The 24,231-nt window shown below is 38.9% G+C and overlaps 1 protein-coding gene across 3 annotated transcripts in view; it reads right to left on the bottom strand.

Moving 5' to 3' along the window:
• VPS13A (vacuolar protein sorting 13 homolog A) overlaps positions 1–22,304 on the bottom strand; it is a 342,631-nt gene extending 320,327 nt beyond the window's left edge. For all 3 annotated transcript variants that reach the window (XR_013170504.1, XM_077148468.1, XM_077148469.1), the window contains exon 1: positions 22,025–22,304. Coding sequence is in view for 2 of the 3 variants with exons in the window: in XM_077148468.1 (XP_077004583.1) it covers positions 22,025–22,124 (100 nt within the window). In the remaining variant the exon portion in view is untranslated. The remainder of the gene's footprint in view (positions 1–22,024) is intronic.
• Between the last annotated feature and the right edge of the window lie 1,927 nt (positions 22,305–24,231).

Genomic DNA, 24,231 nt, shown 5'->3' with positions numbered 1-24,231 from the left:
GATCTAAGACCATAAAACTGTTAGAAGAAAATGTAGGAAAATATCTTATAAATCTATACTAGGAGGCGGTTTCCCAGACCTTACACCCAAAGTTATGAGCACTGAAGACAGCAAGAAAGAAATAGGAACTCCTCAAAATTAAACACTTTTGTGCATCAAAGAACTTCATCAAGAAAGTAAAAAGACAGCCTACACAATGGGAGACAATATTTGGAAACAATATATCAGATAAAGGTCTAGTATCCAGAATTTATCAAGAGATTGTTCATCTCAACAACAAAAAGACAGACAACTCAATTACAAAATGGGCAAAAGACATAAACAGACACTTCTCAGAAGAAGAAATACAAATGGCCAAAAGGTACATGAAAAGATGCTCAACTTCCCTGCCTATTAGAGAAATGCAAATCAAAACCACAATGAGATATCATCTCACACCCACCAGAGTGGCCATTATTTAAAAAACAGAAAATGATATGTGCTGGAGATGATGTGGAGAAAAAGGCACACTTATCCACTGTTGGTGGGAATGTCAAATAGTACAACCTCTGTGGAAGACAGTGTGGCGGTTCCTCAGGAAGCCAAGTGTAGAATTGCCATATGATCCAGCAATACCACTGCTAGGTACCTACTCAGAGGACATGAGAATAAGAACACAAATGGACATTTGCACACCAATGTTTACAGCAGCATTATTTACAAGTGCCAAGACATGGAAACAGTCAAAATGTCCATCAACAGAGGAGTGGCTAATCAAGCTGTGGTGTATACATACAATGGAGTATTATGCAGGTGTAAGACAGAATAAACTCATGAAGCATGTAACAACATGGATGGACCTTAAGGACATTATGCTGAGTGAGATCAGCCAGAAACAAAAGGACAAATACTGTATGGTCTCACTGATATGAACTGACATTAGCAAATGAACTTGGGGAATTTCAGTTGGTAACAGAGATCATGAGGAGATAGAAACACAGTAGATATTGGGTAGTTGAAGCTGAGGGGATACAGATTGTGCAACAGGACTGATTGTAAAAATTGAGAAATGGATAGAACAATACTATCTAGCTGTAATACAATAATCTTAGAACACTGGGTGAAGCTGAATGTGGAATGATTGAGGGAGGAGGCCTGGGGGCACAAATGAAATCAGAAGGAAAGACAGACAATAAGGACTGAGATGGTATAACCTAGGAATGCCTAGAGTGTATAACGATAGTGACTAAATGTGCAAATTTAAAAATGTTTCTGCATAAGAACAAAAGAATGCCAATAATGCAGGGTGCTGAAAATAGATGGTAATTAATGTTTTAAAACATTAACGTGTGAGACAAAAAATGTTTATTTGGTATAAAATTTATATTTTGACTAGTGCATTTCCTAATATTACTTATGTAGACATTTTAATCAAACACCATAGTACTTGGGACCTTGCATAGGGCATGATATTTGTAGGTTTTTCCAGAGTGATGCTTACATAAATCCCACAGCTATTTGAACAGTGAATAGGGAAGTATTTGCAGAGATCCCTAAGGGGAAAAGTGAGAAAGGGGGAAAATTCAACTTTCCCAAGTAGAGAATTCTTGAAACTCAGTATCAAGGGATTGAGAAAATCTTCTCAACTGGAAGGGGGAAGAGCAAAATGAGACAAAATAAAGTGTCAGTGGTTGAGAAATTCCAAAGTTGAGAGGTTATCCTGGAGGTTATTCTTATGCGCTAAATAGATACCACCTTGTTTGTCAAGATGTAATGGAGAGGCTGGAGGGAATTACCTGAAAATGTGGAGCTGTACTCTGGCAGCCATGTTTTTTCAAGATAATTGTATGATGATATGGCTATCGCAGTGTGACTGTGTGGTTTGAGAGCCTTATATGTGATGGTCCTTTTGTCTACCTTATCGAAGAACAAGTAAAACATATGGATTAAAAATAAATAATAGGGAGAACAAATGTTAAAATAAAATAAATTGAAATGCTGTGATTGGTGAAGGGGAGGGGTAAGGAGTATGGTATGTATGAATTTTTTTCTGTTGTCTTTTTATTTCTTTTTCTGAATTGATGCAAATGTTCTAAGAAATGATCATGATGTTCAATATGCAACTATGTGATGATACTGTGCATTACTGATTATATATGTTAGAATGGAATGATATATTAAGAATGTTTGCATTACTTTGTTGTCAAATTTTTTTAAGAAATTTTAAAATTAATTTTTAAAATTTAGAAAAAAAAATTTTTCACTGCTTCTTCAACCAACAAGACTCTCCTGTGGACTTTGTCAAGACCTTTCATTGGAATTGCCAGCCTTGCAGCCTGCCCTATGGATTTTGGACTCTTACATTCTCACAGTTGTGTAAGACACTTTTATCAACCTTATATTTACAGATATCTCCTGTTGCTTCTGTTTCTCTAGAAAACCCTAACACCCACCAATTAAAAGGCAGATGAGCAAAAGAGATTTAAAAAACATAATCCAAGGATATGTGGCTTACAAGAGGCTGACTTGTAAACACTGTTTTAGTTTCCTAGGCTGCTCAAGCAAACATCATGTAATGGTTTGGCTTAAACCATGTGAGTTTATTTGATCATGGTTTCAAGGCTAGGAAAAAGTTCAAATCAAGGTATCATCAAGGTGATGCTTTCTCCCTAAAGAGTATGGCATTCTGGAGATGGCTGCTGGTGATCCCTAGTCCTTAGCTTGCCACATGGCAAGGCACTTGACAGTGTCTCCTGGTCTCTCCCTTCTCTTCTGGGTTCCGCAGATGTTCAGCTTCTGGCTGCTCCCTCTGTCATTCTCTTCTCTATCTGAATTTCATCCCACTTACAAAGGATTCCAATAATAGGATTAAGGCCCATCCTGATTGAGGCGGACCACACTTAACTAGAGTAATCTCATCAAAAGGTCCTGCTTACAGTAGATTCACACCCACAGAAATGGATTAAGCTTAAGTACATGTTTTTCTGGGGTACATACTGCTCCAAGTCACAACAGGCCCTAATAGGGTGAAAGGAAAAGGATGAAATAAGATAGTTCATGCAAATAATATCCACAAGACAGCTGAAGTAACTACATTAATATCAGACAAGCAAAACAGTCTTTAAGTCAATTGTTACAAGAGACAAATTTCATCTTGATAAAAGAGTCACTTCAAGATACACAATTACAAACATAGACACATCAAGAACAGCCGCAAAATGTATGAACCAAATATGTACAGAAATGAAAGGAGAAACAGACAATTTTACAACAATAACAGTTGGAGAGTTTAAAACCCTATTTTCAATAATAGAACATCCAGACAGAAGACCAATAAGGAAATAGAGAACTTGAACATTATAAACCAATTAGACTTGGACATAATGAATAGTCCACCTAAAAATAGCAAAATATACATTCTTCTCAAGAACACATGGACCATTCTCTACAACAGACCATAAGTTAGGCCATAAAATAATTCTCAATAAATTTTAAAAGGTCAAAATCCCACACAGTATCTTCTCCTACCACAATAGATGAAGCTAGAAATAAAAAACAGATGACAAATTGGAAAATTCACAAAAACATGGAACTGATATACACTCTAAAACTAATGGATAAAAGAAAAAAATCATTAGAAAAATAAACAATTAGTTTGAGGTGAATGAAAACAAAAACACAACATACTAAAATTTATAAAATGCAACAAAAGCAGTACCTAGGGGAAAATTAATAACGGTAAATACCTATTTTTAAACAGAATAAATTTCCCAAATCGACAGGCTAATTTTACAGTATACAGAACCACAAAGAGAGCAAACAATCGAAATCCTACAGAAATGAGATAATAAAAATTGGAGCAGAGACAAATGAAATTAAGACTAGAAACAAACTAACTTTTAGCCAGACTGACTATGAAAAAAAAAGTCACAAATAACAAAAATCAGAAATGAAAGAACAGTACTACTGACCTCACAGAAAAATTATAAGGATTATAAGTTCTACAAACAATTATATATGCCAAAAAAGTAGATAATCTAAACTAAATGGACAAATTTCTAGACATAAATTACCAACATGTTCAAGAAGAAATAAATCTTAACAGACCTGTGACAAGTAAAGTGACTGAATCACTAATCATAAAAAGAAGACAAACAGATGGCTTCACTGGTAAATTCTACCAAATATTTAAAGAGTAACACCAACTCTTCTTAATCGCTTGCAAAAAAAGTAAAAGAGGGGGGAACATTTTCTAATACATACATGAGATAAACATTAATTTGTACCAAAGCTAGACAAAGACACCAATGGAAAACTATAAACTAATATCCTTCGTGAATACAAACACAAAAATCCTCAACAAAATACTAGAAAATTGAACCCAGTAGCACATTAAATGTATGCCACACCATGACTAAGTGGGATTTATGCCATGAATTCAAGGGTGGTTCAACACAAGAAAACCACCCAATACAATACACTACATTAACAGAAAGAAGAAGAAAAAAGAACTTCTCAAATGCAGAAAGACATTTAATAAAATTCAACATCCTTTCCCGCTAAAAGCACTTAGCAAACTAAAAATAGAAGGAAATTTCCTCAACATGAGAGAGGGCATTTATGAAAAAAACACTATCATCCTCCTCAATGGTGAAAGACTGAACATTTTCCCCTAATATCCAGAATAAGAACAACACATCTGCTTTCACCATTTATTCAGAGTAATTAAACAAAAGAAATAAAAGACATTCAGATTCAGAAGCAAGAAGTAAAACTTTTTCTATTTGCAAATGACATGATTCTACACAACAGAATCCCAATAATCTCCCTGAATCAACTAGAGCTTAAAAAAAAAAGACTGAGCAAAGTTGTAAGGTACATGATAAACATGCAAAAATTAGCTGTGTTTCTACACATCAGCAACTAATAATTTGAAGAAAATCAAGAATACAATTCTGTTTTAAAACAGCATTCAAAACAATAAAATACCCATGAATAAATTTAACAAAGGTGGTGAAAGACTTGTACAGTAAAAATTGCAAACATTGTTGAGACTTTCAGGAAGATGGCAGAATAGGATAAGTCGAGTTCACCCCTACACCAAGGAACAGCTAGAGAAGTGACAGGAAATCAACCCGGACAGCGATTTAGGGTATAAGCAACCTGAGAGGGTCTTCTACATCATATAGGGAGGCCCTTGGTTGAAAACGCTGAGGAACTGAGATGAAGAGAATTGAAGACCATACAGCTAGTGCAAAGAGCCTAATGTGCTTCATTCCAAATGCACACCCAGAGCCCTCAGGAGTGCACGGACAAAGAGACAGGAACTAGTAAGTAATTTAAGTCACATTCCTAGAACGCACCACACACATGCATGTTGCTCCCTCCCCAATACCTACAACACCCACGCTCCATGTGCACACTGGCAACCAGCCCACACACACAGCCCCCCAATCCACCTCCTGCTACACATTGCCCCTGTGCCCCCACATTGCATCCTGCCTGTGCACACCACACCCCCACAACCCAATACCCCATGCTCCTGGGCATCAGAGTAGCACCCCGACCCATAACTATTTCTGAGCCAAAACCCGTCACTGTACCGCTGTGCCCAGTTCCACATCCTGCCCCATACCTATGCCACAAATACAAAATTTTAAACAAATGAAGGAAATCAACTTCATAGGTAACCCTATCAATATAATTACATGCCTCAACAGCAACAGAAAATTATAAAGCATATGAAGAAAACAGACATCTATAGCCCTGCCTAAGGATCAAATTAAAACACTGGAGGATATAAGACTGGGGAGCAACTAATCAAAGATGTTCACGTAACTCGACTAAACAAAATTAATGCATTGACTAATGAGATAAAGGAGATCAAGAAGACATCTGAAGAGCATAAAGAAGAATCTGAAAGAATAAATCGAAAAAGAGCAGATATCACAGAGATTAAAAATGCTGAAGACCAAATCAATAATAAACTAGAAAAAAATATGGATAAAAATACATAAATACTTAAATAATAGGGGGGACAAAATAAAATAAATTGGGTAGATGGAAATACCAGCGGTCAATGAGAGGGAGGGGGAGGTGTATGGTATGTATGAGTTTTCTATATTTTCTTTTTATTTCTTTTTCTGGAGTGATGCAAATGTTCTAAACAATTATAGTGATGAATACACAACTAAGTGATGATATTGTTAGCCAATAATTGTACCTTGTGTATGGAATATATGATATATATGGGAAGATTTCTCAATAAAAATATTATATATATATATACACACACACATACACACACACTAGAGATACACAACAGAAGATTTGAAGAGGCAGAAAAATAAGCTAACTAGAAGACAGGATAATTGATTTCAACACACAAAAGAGCAAATGGCAAAGAAGATGGAAAAATTTGAACTCGATCTCAGGGAAATCCTGGATAACACAAAGTGCACAAATATAAGAATCACTGGTTTTCTGGTATCCCAGAAGGAGAAAAGGGCTAGGAAGATTAGCCGAGGATATAATGGAAGAAAACTTCCCAACTCTAATAAAAGACATAAATACATAAATCAAAGAAGTCCAGTGAACTGCAGATAGAATAAATCCAAATAGACCTATTCCAAGAGACATACTAATCATAATCAGTCTGTCAGATGCTGAAGAGAAGCATAAAATCCTGAAAGCTAGGGGTGGGTTAGTCATATGATCCTGCAACCCCATTGCTAGGCATGTACCTGGAGAAACTTCAGAGTGGGGACATGAATGGACATATGGCAGCAGTGTTTGCAATTCGCAATGGATGGAGGTGGCCTAAGTGTACAACGACTAAGGAATGGAAGGTGGAACCGTGGTGTTTATATACAATGGACTATTGAATGACTATAAGAAGCAGTGAAGGTGTAAGGCAATCAACTAAGCAAATAAACTTTAAGGAAGCATGCTAAATAAAATGTCAGAAACAAAAGACAAATATTATCACGCCTTATGCATATAGATTAACTATAATACACAAACAGAAAATTGAAGTCAAACGCATGTGTTATCATTTGGAGCCTATTATAAAGGGCCTTAGATTGCAAGCTCTTAAAGCTGTTACATATATTTAGGAGTCATAACTGATATTTCTAAATTAATATACTGGGCTATCTGAGTATAACCTGGTCATTCCTGGAAACTTCGGGTATTTATGTGACACCTGAGAATCAAGAGCTATAACACTGAAGCTATGAAAGTATTACCCCATTCAGCAACTGTTTAAAAAACTGAAAAAGTGAGCAGACTTCTTCTACAGATTTGAATGAAGCTGAGCTGGATAGACCAAGGTAAATCAGAGTACTGAGTAAAGGATGATATGGCCCATATTTTCAAACTTCAACCTCCATGCAAGACCAAAGGGGGAGATGCTTATTTGGTGCAAAATTTATATTTTGGTTTTTGCATGAGGAAGAACAAAGGAATGTCATTATTGCAGGGTACTGAAAATAGATGGTAATTAATATTTTAAAATGTCACCTTCTGTGTGAGACTAAAGCAAAAAATATTTGTTACAAAATTTGTATTTTGACTAGTGCATTTCCTAATATAACTTATGTAGACAGATTGATTGAACGCCATAAGTACTTGGAATCTCAGGTAGGACATGAGATTTTGCTGGTTTTTCCAGAGTGATGCCCCAATGAATTCCAGAGTTATTTGATCAGTGAGTGGAAAAGTATCTGCAAAGCCCCCTTTGGGGAGTGGTGAGAATGGGGAGAAATTCAACTTTCCCAAGTTGAATTCTTGATATTCTCACAAGCAGTGGAGACAACCAAAGCTATAGGCAGAGCCCCCAGTCCTGGGGTTTGTTCATATGAAACTTAACCCCACAAAGGATAGGTCAAGTCTACTTAAAATTTAGGCCTAAAAGTCACCCCCAAAAGAGCCTCTTTTGTTGTTCAGATGTGGCCCCTCTCTCCAGCCAACACAACGAGCAGTCTCACCACCCTAACCCTCTCTACGTGGGACATGATTCCCAGGGGTATGGACCTTCCTGGCAACGTGGGACAGAGATCTTGGAATGAACGGAGACTCAGCATCAACGGATTGAGAAAAACCCTAGAATGAGCTGAGATTTAGCTCAAGGGATTGAGAAAACCTTCTCGACCAAAAGGAGGAAGAGGGAAATGAGACAAAGTGTCAATGGCTGAGAGATTCCAAAAAGAGTCGAGAGGTTATCCTGGAGGTTACTCTTATGCACCAAGTAGATATCATCTTGTTATTCAAGATGTTATGGAGAGGCTGGAGGGAACTGCCTAAAAATGTAGAGCTGTATTCCAGTAGCCATGTTTCTTGAGGATGATTGAATAATGATACAGCTGTCACAATGTGACTGTGTTTGTGAAAACCTTGTGTCTGATGCTCCTTTTATCTACCTTGTCAACAAAGGAGTAGAACATATGGAATAAAAATAAATAATAGGGGGAACAAATGCTAAAATAAATTTAGTTTAAATGCTAGTGATCAATGACAGCGAGGGGTGAGGGGTATGGTATATATAACCTTTTTTTTTCTCTGTTATCTTTTTATTTCTTTTTCTGGGTCGATGCAAATGTTCTAAGAAATGATGAATATGCAGCTAGGTGATGATATTGTGAATTACTGATTATGTATGTTGTTTTATTTTGTTTCTTTATTTTTTTAATTAATAAATAAATTTTAAAAATTTATATTTTGGGTAGCACATTATCTAATTCAAATTGTACAGTTTTTTGATCCATTCTGTAAGTCTGTTTAACTGGTGAATTTAGTCCATTAACATTCAAAAGTAATTACTGTAAAAGCAGTTCTTGACTCTACCATATAGACCCTTTGTTTGTTAGATCTGTATATTATTTTCCTTCTCTTTCTCTTTTCCTTTAAATACCTTTACTCATATTCTTCCATTCTGTGCTGTCCTCCAGACATCCCTCTCCTGTTTTGTTTTGTTCTTTTGTTTTGTTTTTTAATCAGCTGACAGGGCTCCCGTTGGTATTTCTTGTAGGGCTGGTCTCACATTGACTAGTTTTCTCAATCTTTCTTTGTCTTTGAAGATCTTAATTTCTCCTTTAATTTTGAAGGATAACTTGGTTGGATAAAGAAAGCTTGGTTGAAAGCCTTTCTCATTCAGGACCTTAAAAATATCATACCACTGCCTTCTTGCTTCCACGGTGCCTATTGACTAGTCAAAATTCAGTCTTATATGTTCTCCCTTGTATCTAGTAAATTGCTTTTCTCGAACTGCTTTCAGGACTTTCTGTTTCTCTTCAACAGCTAACAGTCTGATTAGTATGTGTCTTGGAGTGGGCCCATTCATATTTATTCTATTTTGGAGTTTGCTGGACCTCTTTAATTTCCGTATTTGTGTCTTTTATAATGGTTGGGAAGTTTTCCCCAATTATACCTTCGAATAACATTCCCATCCCTTTACTCTTCTCTCCTCTTTCTGGGAGATCAATAATTATTCTATTTGTGTGCTGTCCATCATTACCCTAAGGTCCAGTTGCAGTTTTTCCATCTTTCCTATCATTTGTTCTTTTGTGCACTCTAGCTCTACTGTTCTGTCTTCTAGCTCACTTACTCTTCCTTTGGCTTCTTCGAATCTGCTCTTGTGTCTCCAGCATGTTTTTTTATTAGGTCTACTGTATCTTTTATTTCTGTGAGATCTGCCAGTTTTCTATTTAACCTCCCCAATTCTTCTTTATGCTCTTCTAATGACTTCCTGATATCGTTTATTTCTTTATAAATACCCTTGAGTAGCTGTTCCTTATTCTGTATCCCCTCTGGAATTTTGATTTGGTGGTTTGGCTGGACCATTTCCGCTTGGTCTTCGTGTGCTTTGTGAATTTCTGCTGTGTTCAAGGATTTTCTTATCTTGATATGGTTATTTTGCAAGCTGGTTTCCTTCACTCTTCTAAAGTTTTGTATTTACTCAGTTTTTGTTGAATGCTTCCTTTTGCACTTTGTTGGTTATTCTCCGCCAAATCAAGGTGCAGATGTCATGTGCAGGATACAATTAAACTTAAGGGTCTATGAGAAGCTAGGCTGGGGTGCACAGGTACTTCAGTGGCAGAATGGCTGCCCATCACACAGGAGACCCAGGCTCAACTCCCAGCCGTGGTTCAAGAAGGCCGATGACGTTCAGGATTTCTCTGTCAAATATAAAGGCACATGGTGAACATAGCGGCATCTCCTAGCTTCCTCTCTAGGCTTCGTGTTTCATGAAGCTGTCCTGGAGGCGTTTTTCTTCTTCATCTCCAAAGATCTCTGGCTGTGCGGGCTCTCAGCCTTGACGCTCTCATTCTCCCATCATTCTAAAAAGCTGGGTGGGACCTCTTGATTAGAGTTTCCATGGAGATATAACCCTGCCCATTCAAGGTGAGTCCGGAGTCCTTCACAAGAGCCAAGAGAGCTTTGAGTAGCTGTGTTACTTTGTAAACTGCCAGAACGTGATATAACAAAAATGGAAAGGCTTTTTATAAAGGAATTTAATAAGGTTGCAAGTTTACTGTTCTAAGCTTTAAAAATGTCCAAACTAAGGCATCAAGGGAAAGATACTTTAATTCAAGAAAGGCCAACGGGTCTGGAGCAGCTTTGTAAGTTGAGAAGTCACGTGGCTAGCATCTGCAGGTCACTTGCTCCTGGGCTCAGTTGCTTTCGGCCTCTGTTCCTGTGAGGGGTCATCACTTTGCTTCTCTGGTGCGGGCTCTCATCTCTCGGCTCCCTTGGCTCTCTCCAGGTTCTGGCTTGCTTAGCATTTCATGGGACGGCACACAGCAATATCAGACTCCAAGCATCTCCAAACATCCATGTCTCTGCTCTCTCTGTTGGTTTTGAAGTTTCTGTCAGCGGTCATTGTTTCTGACTCTCTCCAAAATGTTTTCTCTTTTAAAGGATTCCAGTAAACTAATCAAGACCCACCTGGAATGAGTGGAGTCACATCTGCATCTAATCAAAGGGTCACACCCGCAATTGGGCACGCTACATCGCTGTAAAGATAATTTAATCAAAGTTTCCAACAAACATTATTGAATCAGGATTAAAAGAAACCACTGCCTTCACAAGACTGAATAAGGATTAAAACATGGCTTTTCTGGGGTAAATAACATTTTCAAACTGGCACAGCAGCTAAGAAAGAAAACGCCTCAGGGAAAGCAAGAAGGCCCGCCAAAGGAGCTGAGGGCCATTTTGAACCAACTCAGGAGAGAAGGACCAGCAGCCATCACCATGTGCCTTCCTATGTAACAGAGGAACCCTGGATGCCAGCTGCCTTCCTCCAAGAAGGTATCATCTTACTGGTGCCTTAACTCGGACATTTTCAAGACTTAGATTCATAATTTATAACTTAATAAACCCCCCTTGTAAAAGCCAATCCATTTCTGGTATATGCATTCATTCCAGCAGTGTTAGCAAACCTTAACAGGACTCTAAAGTATATTTACTCCATCTTACAAATGATAACTACCACACAAACAATCCTTGCTACTGCTTTTGCCTCTGAATCTCTAATACTTTCTCCCTGAAAAGTCCTCTTAAATTACACCTGGTTGTACATCACAATCTCCAGTGTTACTAAAAAAACAAACAAACAAACAAAAAACACTCTGGCATCCTATTACAGTAATGTGAATTATAATATCTAGGTAGTAGTTCAAAAACCTGTATTCATACAGCCATCCACAGCTAATCCTGATGCAACCTAGCTCTTGAAGGGAAAATGGGAAATTACTTAGCAAAGTCGGGGTATAAGTTTAGGAAGGACCACCACTTCCTTAATTGGATGCATATAAGGGAAGTATAGAGAATTGAAAGTAGAAAGGTATACAAAGTATACTTTACCAACATCAAAAACATCAAAATTTGCCTAACGTCAGTACTGGCAGGAAACAACAATTTTTTCCCCACAAGGAGTCTACTTTCAGAACCCAGTATAGTAACACTGTTCTGCTATATTGTAATTAAATAATTACATTATAGTTAAAAGGGGTCTGGAAACTCTTCATTCATATATAACAATGTTTCTCAGGGAAAACGCATTCTGAATTCGAAAGAACCATCTCAGAAACAAATGTTCAGAGCATTACCTATGATTAGGTTTAAGATCAAAGTACCTGCCAACACTATTAACATATCAACAATGGAATCAGCTGATCATACAGAAACCTAACAAAAGCACACATTAAAAAGTACTAGTATAGCATTCTGATATTAAAACATAAAATATGAAGTTCACCATTTTTTCATTTTTCCTATGCACCATCTAGTTTCTAGTATTGAAATTTTCAAAGAACATCTTCTAAAAATCCTCTAAATTTATTAAAAGTTCTTACTTCTAAAATTCTCAAAGGATGTTTCTTTAAAAATACTTCAGATATTGGAGCCAAGATGGTAGCTTAGCAAGGTGTGGGATTTAGTCTGTCCTCCAGAATACCTACTAAATAACGAGGAACAGTACAGAACAGCTCCTGGGGCCTCGTAAGTGACCAGACATTCAGCGTATCCCCAGTCGGGACCAGCTGGACCAGTTGCGAGCCCCTCCTCCCCAGAACTGTGAGTTCCCCAAGCCGTGGTGGCCAGCACCCCTCCCCCACAGGCTGCTTCCCAGAGGGGAAAGGAAAGAGACTTTACCAGCAGCAAGGGCTGAGCGCAACTCAGCTTCAAGTGTGGAATTAATTCACAAATTCTGACTAATAAAAATAGGTCCCCGATTCAAGGGAACCTGGAAAGCAAAGGTTGCTGATTTTAGCCCAGGTGCTAAGGCGGCAGGGCTGGCGGGGGGGAAAAAAAAAAAAAAAAGAGAGGGTTTTGTGGCTGTGTTTCTATGGCGGCATGGCTGCCTTTGGATATAGCAGCAGGGTTTCTCAGGCTGCAACTACCCCAGGAATAGGCAGAAACAAGCTTTTTTCAGAGCTTGTCTGAAGCTGGTGCCTTCCCCAGGGGAGGGGTGAGGCCCAACTCAGGTGAAATCCCTCCCTCAAGGAATTCCGACCCCAGGGGATGGTAATTTGAAGCCATTAAAACCAGCCTACAACCTCTCCTCTATCTCACCACACCCTCAGCAGGGAGAGTCTGCCAAAGCTAAAGGTACCGCATCATTTTATGCTGGTGGGACCTGCAGGCAGACAAGCTCCATATACTGGGCAGGTTAAGCAAAATAAAGCCCAGAGACTTCACAGGAAAGTCTTTCTACCTGCTGAGTCTCATTCTCAGGGAAAACAGACACAGGTGGCCCTTTCCTCCTGAGAGGAGGCCAGTTTGGTTTGGGAAATTCCGACTGGGATCTATAATACCTAAGTAGACAATAGACTCTCCTAATGGGGAGGGGGGGGGAAGGAACCATTAGGCAGGGCAAAAAACAAAAAAAACAAGAACTGAAAATTTCTCTTCTGTTAAATAAAACCTAAGCTAGTGGTCCAGAAAAAGCTGAACTGAATGTTAAAGAACAGACAGACAACAAATTCATCTAGCAAGAAATCTAGGTAAAAGAAGTGAAAACAATCTCCAGAATAAACTAATTAAGGTAATTAAATGCCTAGATGCCAGCAAAAAATAACAAATCATACTAGGAAAACTGAAGATATGGCCCAGTCAAAGGAAGAAACCAACAACTCAAATGACATACAGGGGTCGAAACAATTAATTCAGAATATACAAACAGAAATGGAAAACCTCATCAAAAATCAAAGCAATGAATTGAGGGAGAATATAAAGAAAGCAAGGAATGAACAAAAAGAAGAAATCGAAAGTCTGAAAAAACAAATCACAGAACTTATGGGAACGAAAGGCACAGGAGAAGAGAAGGAGAAAAAAAACAACAGAAACCTACAATGTCAGATTTCAAGAGGCAGAAGAATAGGATTAATGAACTAGAAGACAGAATATTTGAAATCCAACAAGCAAAAGAAAACATAGGGAAAAGAATGGAAAAATATGAGCAGGGACTCGGGGAACTGAATGACAACATGAAGCACATGAATATACGTGTTGTGGATGTCCCAGAAGGAGAAGAGGAGGGAAAAGGAGGAGAAAAACTAATGGAGGAAATTATCACTGAAAATTTCCCAACTCTTATGAAAGACTTAAAATTACAGATTCAAAGACTGCGGCGTACCTCAAACAGAATAGATCCAAATAGACGTACTGTAAGACATTTAGTAATCATAATGTCAGATGTCAAAGAGAAAGAGAGAATCTTGAAAGCAGCAAGAGAAAAGCAATCCATCAAATACAACAGAAGCCCAAGACTATGCATTGATTTCTCAGCAGAAACCAAGGAGGTGAGAAGACAGTGGGATGATATAAACTACTAAAAGAGAAAAACTGCGAACCAAGAATTCTATATCCAGCAAAAGTGTCCTTCAAAAATGAGGGAGAAATTAAAACATTTTCAGACAAAAAATCAGAGAGAATTTGTGACCAAGACATCGGCTCTGCAAGAAATATTAAAGGGAACACTAGAGGCAGATACGAAAAGACAGAAGAGAGAGGTGTGGAGAACAGTGTAGAAGGAGACTATCAGTAAAGGTAAAAAGAAGAAAAATTAGATATGACATATAAAATCCAAAAGGCAAAATGGTAGAAGAAAGTACTACCTGTACAGTAATAACACTAAATGTTAATGGATTAAACTCCCCAATCAAAAGACATAGGCTGGCAGAATGGATTAAAAAATCAGACTGATCTATACGCTGTCTACAGGATACACATCTTAGAACCAAGGATAAACATAGGTTGAAAGTGAAAGGCTGGGAAAATATATTTCATGCAAATAACAATCAGAAAAAAGCAGGAATAGCTATACTAATATTCAACAAATTAGACTTCAAATGTAAAACAGTTGAAAGAGACAAAGAAGGACACTATGTATTAATAAAAAGAACAATTCAGCAAGAAGACATAACAATCATAAATATTTATGCACCGAGCTAGAATGCTCCAAAAAACACATGAGGCAAACACTGAAAACACTGAAAAGAGACACAGACATATCAACCATAATAGCTGGAGACTTCAATTCCACAATCTCATCAATGGACAGAACATCTAGACAGAGGATTAACAAAGAAACAGATATTCTGAATAATACAATAAAGAGCTGGACTTAACAGACATTTATGGAACATTACACCCCACAACAGCAGGATACACCTTTTTCTCAAGTGCTCATGGATCATTCTCAAAGATAGACCATATGCTGGGTCACACAGCAAGTCTCAATAAATTTAAAAAGAGTGAAATCATACACAACACTTTCTCAGATCATAAAGGAATGAAGTTGGAAATTAATAATAGGCAGAGTGTCAGAAAATTCACAAATACGTGGAGGCTCAACAACACACTCTTAAACAACCATTGGGTCAAGGAAGAAATTACAAGAGAAATTAGTAAATATCTCGAGGCGAATGAAAATGAAAACACAACATATCAAAACCTATGGGACGCAGCAAAGGAGGTGCTAAGAGGGAAATTTATTGCCCTAAATGCCTATATCAAAAAAGAAGAAAGGGCAAAAATTCAGGAATTAACTGTCCACTTGGAAGAACTGGAGAAAGAACAGCAAACTAACCCCAAAGCAAGCAAAAGGAAAGAAATAACAAAGATTAGAGCAGAAATAAATGAAATTGAGAACATGAAAACAATAGAGAAAATCAATAAGACCAGAAGTTGGTTCTATGAGAAAATCAATAAGATTGATGGGCCCTTAGCAAGACTGACAAAAAGAAGATGAGAGAGGACGCAAATAAATAAGATCAGAAATGGAATAGGAGACATAATCACTGACCTCACAGAAATAAAGGAGGTAATACAGGATACTATGAACAACTTTATGCCAATAAATACAACAATGTAGATGAAATGGACAAGTTCCTAGAAAGGCATGAACAACCAACTTTGACTCAAGAAGAAATAGATGACCTCAACAAACCAATCACAAGTAAAGAAATTGAATCAGTCATTCAAAGCTTCCCAAAAAGAAAAGTCCAGGACCAGACGGCTTCACATGTGAATTCTACCAAACATTCCAGAAAGAATTAGTACCAGTCCTGCTCAAACTCATCAAAAAAATTGAAGTGGAGGGAAAGCTACCTAATTCATTCTATGAAGCCAACATCACCCTCATACCAAAAACAGGCAAAGATATTACAAAAAAAGAAAACTACAGACCAATCTCTCTAATGAATATAAATGCAAAAATCCTCAATAAAATTCTAGCAAATCGAATCCAGCAACACATTAAAAGAATTATACATCACATTAAAAGAATTATACATCATGACCAAGTAGGATTCATCCCAGGTATGCAAGGGTGGTTCAACATAAGAAAATCAATTAATGTAATACACCATATCAACAAATCAAAGCAGAAAAATCACATGATCATCTCAATTGATGCAGAGAAGGCATATGACAAGATTCAACATCCTTTCCTATTGAAAACACTTCAAAGGATAGGAATACAAGGGAACTTCCTTAAAATGATAAAGGGAATATATGAAAAACCCACAGCTAATATCATCCTCAATGGGGAAAAATTGAAAACTTTCCTCCTAAGATCAGGAACAAGACAAGGATGTTCAGTATCACCACTGTTATTCAACACTGTGTTGGAAATTCTAGCCAGAGCAATTAGACAAGAAAAAGAAATACAAGGCATCAAAATTGGAAAGGAAGAAGTAAAACTATCACTGTTTGCAGATGATATGATACTATATGTCGAAAACCCTGAAAAATCCACAGCAAAACTACTAGAGCTAATAAATGAGTACAGCAAAGTAGCAGGTTACAAGATCAACATTAAAAAATCTGTAGTGTTTCTATACACTAGCAATGAACAAGGTGAGGGGGAAATCAAGAAACGAATTCCATTTACAATCGCAACTAAAAGAATAAAATACTTAGGAATAAATTTAACTGAAGAGACAAAAGACCTATACAAAGAAAACCACAAGAAACTGTTAAAAGAAATCACAGAAGACCTAAACAGATGAAAGGGCATACAATGTTCATGGATTGGAATACTAAATATAGTTAAGATGTCAATTCTACCTAAATTGATTTACAGATTCAACATAATACCAATCAAAATCCCAACAACTTACTTTTCAGAAATAGAAAAACCAATAAGCAAATTTATCTGGAAGGGCAGACTGCCCCGAATTGCTAAAAGAATCTTGAGGAAAAAAAACGAAGCTGGAGGTCTCACGCTGCCTGACTTTAAGGCATATTATGAAGCCACAGTGGTCAAAACAGCATGGTACTGGCATAAAGATAGATAGATCGACCAATGGAATCGAACAGTGCTCAGATATAGACCCACTCATCTATGGACATTTGATCTTTGATAAGGCAGTCAAGCCAACTCACCTGGGACAGAACAGTCTCTTCAATAAATGGTGCCTAGAGAACTGGATATCCATATGCGAAAGAATGAAAGAGGCCCCTTATCTCACACCCTATACAAAAGTTGACTTAAAATGGATCAAAGATCTGAACATTAGGTCTAAGACCATAAAACAGTTAGAGGAAAATGTAGGGAGATATCTTATGAATCTTATAATTGGAGGCGGGTTTATGGACCTTACACCTAAAGCAAGAGCACTGAAGAAAGAAAAAAATAAATGGGAGCTCCTCAAAATTAAACACTTCTGTGCATCAAAGAACTTCATCAAGAAAGTAGAAAGACAGCCTACACAATGGGAGACAATATTTGGAAACGACATATCAGATAAAGGTCTAGTATCCAGAATTTATAAAGAGATTGTTCAACTCAACAACAAAAAGACAGCCAATCCAATTACCAGAAGAGGAAATACAAATGGCCAAAAGGCACATGAAGAGATGCTCAATGTCCCTGTCCATTAGAGAAATGCAAATCAAAACCACAATGAGATATCATCTCACACCCACCAGAATGGCCATTATCAACAAAACAGAAAATGACAAGTGCTGGAGAGGATGTGGAGAAAGAGGCACACTTATCCACTGTTGGTGGGAATGTCAAATGGTGCAACCACTGTGGAAGGCAGTTTGGCGGTTCCTCAAAAAGCTGAATATAGAATTGCCATATGACCCAGCAATACCATTGCTAGGTATCTACTCAGAGGACTTAAGGGCAAAGACACAAACGGACATTTGCAAACCAATGTTTATAGCAGCATTATTTACAATTGCAAGAAGACGGAAACAGCCAAAATGTCCATCAACAGACGAGTGGCTAAACAAACTGTGGTATATACATACGATGGAGTATTATGCAGCTCTAAGACAGAATAAACTTATGATGTAACAACATGAATGGACCTAGAGAACATTATGCTGAGTCAGACTAGCCGAAAACTAAAGGACAAATACTGTATGGTCCCACTGATGTGAACTGACATTCGAGAATAAACTTGGAATATGTCATTGGTAACAGAGACCATCAGGAGATAGAAATAGGGTAAGATAGTGGGTAATTGGAGCTGAAGGGATACGGACTGTGCAACAGGATTGGATACAAAAACTCAGAAATGGACAGCAGAATACTACCTAACTGTAATGTAATTATGTTAAAACACTGAATGAAGGTGCATGTGAGAATGATAGAGGGAGGAGGGCTGGGGACATAAATGAAATCAGAAAGAAAGATAGATGTTAAAGATCGAGATGGTACAATCTAGGAATGCCTAGAGTATATAATAATAGTGAAATGTACAATGTACAAATTTTAAAAATGTTTTTGCATGAGGAAGAACAAAGGATTATCATTATTGCAGGGTGCTGAAAATAGATGATAACTAATACTTCAAAATGTCACATTACGTGTGAGACTAAAGAAAAAAATGTTTACTGGTTACAAAATTTATATTTTGACTAGACCATTTCCTAATATAACTCATGTAGATAGTTTGATTGAATGTCATAAGTACTTGGAATCTCAAGTAGCACATGAGATTTTGTTGGTTTGTCCAGAGTGATCCCCCGATGAATCCCAGAATGATTTGATCAGTGACTGGAAAAGTATTTGCAACCCCCCTTTGGGGAATGGTGAAAGTGGGGAGAAATTCAACTTCCCCAAGTTGAATTCTTGATATTCTCACAAGCAGTGTGGACAACCAAAGCTATAGGCTGAGCCCCCAGTCTTGGGGTGTGTTCACATGAAACTTAATCCCACAAAAGATAGGTCAAGTCTACTTAAAATTTAGGCCTAAGAGTCACCCTCAAGAGAGCCTCTTTTGTTGCTCAGATGTGGCCTCGCTCTCCAGCCAATATGATGAGCAGTCTCACCACCCTCCCCCTCTCTGCGTGGGATATGACTCCCAGGGATGTGGACCTTCCTGGCAATGTGGGACAAAGATCCTGGAACGAGCTGAGACTCAGCATCAAAGGACTGAGAAAAACCCTAGAATGAGCTGAGAATTAACATCAAGAGACTGAGAGAACCTTCTAGACCAAAAGGGGGAAGAGTAAAATGAGGCAAAGTGTCAATGGCTGAGAGATTCCAAACAGAGTCGAGAGGTTATCCTGGAGGTTATTCTTACGCATTAAGCAGATATCACCTTGCTGTTCAAGATGTAGTGAAGAGGCTGGAGGGAATTGCCTGAAAATGTAGTGCTGTGTTCCAGGGGCCATGTTTCTTGATGACAACTGAACAATGATATAGCTTTCACAATGAGACTCTGTGAATGTGAAAACCTTATGTCTGATGCTCCTTTTAGCTACTATATCAACAGAAGAGTAGAACATATGGAATAAAAATAAATAATAGGGGGAACAAGTGTTAAAATAAATTCAGTTTGAAATAGTGGTAAATGAAAGTGAGGGGTAAGGGGTATGGTACATATAGTTTTTTTTTTCTCTATTATCATTTTATTTCTTTTTCCATTGTCTTTATTTCTTTTTCTAAATCAATGCAAATGTACTGAGAAATGATGAATATGCAACTATGTGATGATATTAAGAATTACTGATTATATATGTAGAATGGAATGATTTCTAAATGTTTTGTTTGTTAATTTTTTTTAATTAATAAAAAAAGGGGGGGCAAAAGATTTAAATACTTCCTCAAGGAAGATATGTTTGGAAAATAAGTACCTGAAAAGATGGTTAAAATTAGTAATCATTAAGGAAATGTGAATTAAAACCACAACACTTCACTACTACACAACTATTAGAATGACTAGAAAACACTTTTTAATGATGAGCACCAACTCTTGGCAAAGACGCACAACAAATGCACAATCAGTGCTGGCAGGGTTGCAAAATGGTACACTTTGAAAAGCAGTTTGGCAGTTTCTTAAAAGTTAAACATTCACTTACCATATACTCTAGTAATCACATTCTTAAGTATTTACCCAAGACCACAATGTAGAAACCTGTGCACGAATGTTTATATAGTTTTATTCATCACCACCAAAACTGGAACGTTCTTTCAACTAGTGAATGGATAAATATTTACAATACATCCATACAATGAAATACTACTCAGAAGTATAGGAAATACTGATGTACAAAACATGGAAGTTTCTCAAAATCATTTTATGAAAGTGAAATAATTCAGACCCAAAAGGGTGCATACCATATAGTTCTACTTTCTGGGGCAAAACTATAGGTTGGATGACAGATTAGAGGTTACCAGGACTTGGGGGTGTGAGGAGGTGGGTGGAGGGAGAGGAAGAGGACTACAAAGGGGCAACAGAGAGAGTTTTGAGGAGTTGAAACTTTTCTGCACCATATAGTAGATATATTTCTTAGCATCTGTCCACATAAAACTCAACACAACAGTGAATTTTACTGAAGGTAAACTTAAATAAATCCCTTGATAATCACATTCTACAGAAACTTCCATTTTGAATGTAGAAGCAACTTCTCAAGGCTTCCTTCTGAGGTAAGCGGAGATACTGCACTGAATAGCATAGATGAAGCAATCTGAAAGTTTCTGGTAATAGTCTGAAATCCTGAGCTAGTACTTTTGTGTCTAGTTTTTGTAGTACTATTATCATAGTACTAGATACTAACAGTAGTGGTAACAGGTTTTCTTAATTAAACTGAACTACTTACATGTATTATTCCACAAATCAGAAGTATCAAAATAAGTATTTTAAAAGGCTGCAAATGTACGCATACTCAAAATTTTAATTATTTTCCAAAAACCTACAATATACTATTGACGCGAACAATTAATCCTAAACTTGACCGGCCTGAGAAGTCACAAGAAGTAGTCTAATTTCTAATGAGTATTTAAAAAATACATAATACAAGGTCAGACGAAGAATTTAAAATGAGGCTCCAAATAAAGCACAGCACCACTGTAAACCGACACAATACAAAGCTTAGGTCCTCAATCATTTGAGTGTGCTTATGCTTCCGTCTTTTGTCGGTGTGAGATGTTACACAAGGAACCTAATTTTTAAAAACTCAGTAATTCATTGAGACACACAAAAAGTCTGACAAATGTAACACAACCGTTTGAGTTATTCTGCACTCGAGTTTCGCTTTTTGTTATCAGCCGATTACAAAAAGTCACGGTTGTGTGGCCGAACGAGAAGCCGAGAAACCACCAGAGAGGCGGGGAAGGAAGTGGAGGGCGTCTCCTGTCCCAGCGTCTCGCCTTCACGTGCGAGGCAGCGTGAGACACTCCGTGGGCTCCCTGAGGCCTTCGTCATTACCCAAAAGGGAAAATGATAGGGATGAAACCGAATCCAGGGAGCGTCTCGTCGCTTCCCCCCGCCCAACAGCTGAAGCCAGACAGCGCGGGGCCAGGGGGGACAGAGCGCTTCGTCAGGATTCGAACTCCAAATCCAGGAAGCCCACTGCAGTCCCCCTCGGCCGCTCCATTCAGAAAAACGGGGCCTTTTCAACCCAAACCCACTCGGGAAAGGGAAGGAAAAAAAAAACCGCAAGCAGACGCCCCGACACCGCAACGAGGAAAGGAACGGCAGGTGGCGAGCGAGGGTCCGGGGCTCCGCGAAAGCAGGGCCGGCTGAGGCCGCGAGGGGGCCGGGAAGGAGGCGAGGTTGAGGGGCGGCGACGGGCTCATTACCTCCCCAGATGCCCAGAGTGAGCTGGGATTTGTCCAGGTCCACCACATAATCCCCCAAGAACCTGTTCAACACGTCCACGACCAATGATTCGAACACCATTTTCTTCAGCCGCGAAGGATACGGCGGCCGCCCGCTATACTTTCTTCCTGCGCCTCCCCACGCGTCCCTCCCGCGAGACCGCTCGGCCACCGGCTCTCGGCTGCTCCGACCGCAACACCAACACCAGCCGAAAGCCGAGCGCCGCCGCGAGCTCTGCGAAGGAGGGGGCGGCCGCTCACACGACGCGTGCGCAGCTCAGGCTCGACCCAGGGGGCGGAGCGTGGAGCCAACCTGGGCGCGCCCGCAGGAGAGGGAAAAGGGCGACTGCGCGGCCGCAACTCTGGCGCGTGCTCTTTTGGCGCCGGCAGGGCTCCTTCTTCCGTCGGCCCTGTCTCCTCCACAATCGCCTGGCAACGGAGCACGTGTCCGGAGCTGCGCGCTTTTCTGATCCTACCCCTGCACTTGCAGACCGAAGTCCACACTCGCGGCGGGGAGGTGGCGCAGCGTTCACGCCCGTACAGGAATGCCCCTCCCCCTCCTTGGGCGGCGGGTCTCGCGCCCAAATGGGGAGCGGGCAGGCGCCAGCCCGTTTGCTGTACGGCGGGAGGCTTCAGCCCATGGTGTCGCAGGGAATACCCCCGCCCCCATTATTACAATTCGGAGGCAGCGTCCCGGGCGTTGCCAGCTTTCAGGGCCCGGCCATCCTGGTGTGTTGACGCCAGTAATTGCTCCTCTCAGACCTCCGAATGCGGGACGAGCACCGGCCACCAACCTTCTTGGGGCGACTTAACTTTCACTGCTGCAAGTCGTAGGAGAGATCGGAGACAGGCTCTCGTTTTTCGGTCAGGTCATTTTAAAGGAGCTGCCTTTTATCCATAGGGTCCCTTCAGATTCCTCCAAGGAATGCTGGAAGAACTAGATTCTCATCCCCAAAATCAGGTCAATCTGACTGAACTGAAATAAATTAAAATCAGAGCTCTTTCATCCCCACCTGTCTGCTTTTGTGTAGAAATAGCCCAAAAGGCCTGAGGATCATAGAGACGCTGAATGTGAGGTTTAGAAAACTACAATTAATCACCCTCTTAAGGATGCAGTGTAGGAGTGTACTTTTGAGCAAGGCAAATGAATGCTGTCTTTTACGATTTTCTGATAATTCCTGCAGCATTTTAATACTTTGGGGGCATAATCACACAGGTTTTCTAAAATTTGAAGTTTAAGATTTGCCGTAGTAAGTAGAATTACTTGTAATGTAAGATCTTACTTTGCATGGTTTATGAATTATTAAATTATATATTTGAAGGGCCTTCATAAGATCGTCAGTTCAACCGCCTAGTTTTAAAGATAAGGAAGCTGAGGTGTTTGGGATTTGACCAGTGTCATACAAATACTACTCTGCAGAATCAGAACTAGAGCCTGACGAATCTTCTACCAGGCTCCACTCCACCACCCACACCTGCTTCTTGCGTTTGGCTAAAAGAGTTGGAAATCTACCTCAGGAGACGTGTATTGAAACTAATAGAGGCTAAAATGATTGGAAAAGGGAGGGGAAAGCCCTATATTAAGATTATTTACTACTATACTGTCAATAAATAAGGTCTACATACTATAGTTATGAAATTGCACTGTTATATCTAGTGCCCTAATTTTAAAGTTACCAGAACTTCCAAAACTCAGTTCAAAAAAGACATCTCAAGGATGGGCCACCGTGTCCCAGCAGGCAGAATTCTCGCCTGCCATGCTGGAGACCCGGGTTTGATTCCTGGTGCCTGCCCATGCAAAAAAAAAAAAGACATCTTAAGTACCTTGCAAATCCATCATACTAACTTTCTACATCCCAGGAAATTCCTGTGGAATTGGGGAGGGGCTCGGCACTGAAAAATTAGAAGGAGAAACATTTAATTGTTAAGAGAGCAATAAAAAACTTCTGGTTTAGGAAATATTAGAAATAAAAAGATCTATATTGTAACTGAATTCTTACCTAGTGAATTTTTACGGAGATGGTATATCATGAACAGACAAGTTTCAAAATCTCTAAAAAATACGATTTTGCATCAGTCCTTGGGTGGTTTAATCATTCTGAGGAAGCTGTAAGTAAAAAAAACATGTTAATGTCATGATGTTAAAAATAGGAATACCCATTAAACTAAGCTTCTGTTGAAATAAAAGC

Source organism: Tamandua tetradactyla, chromosome 2, assembly GCF_023851605.1.
Source record: "Tamandua tetradactyla isolate mTamTet1 chromosome 2, mTamTet1.pri, whole genome shotgun sequence".
NCBI lineage: Eukaryota > Metazoa > Chordata > Mammalia > Pilosa > Myrmecophagidae > Tamandua > Tamandua tetradactyla.
This window is presented reverse-complemented; position numbering and strand designations above follow the sequence as displayed.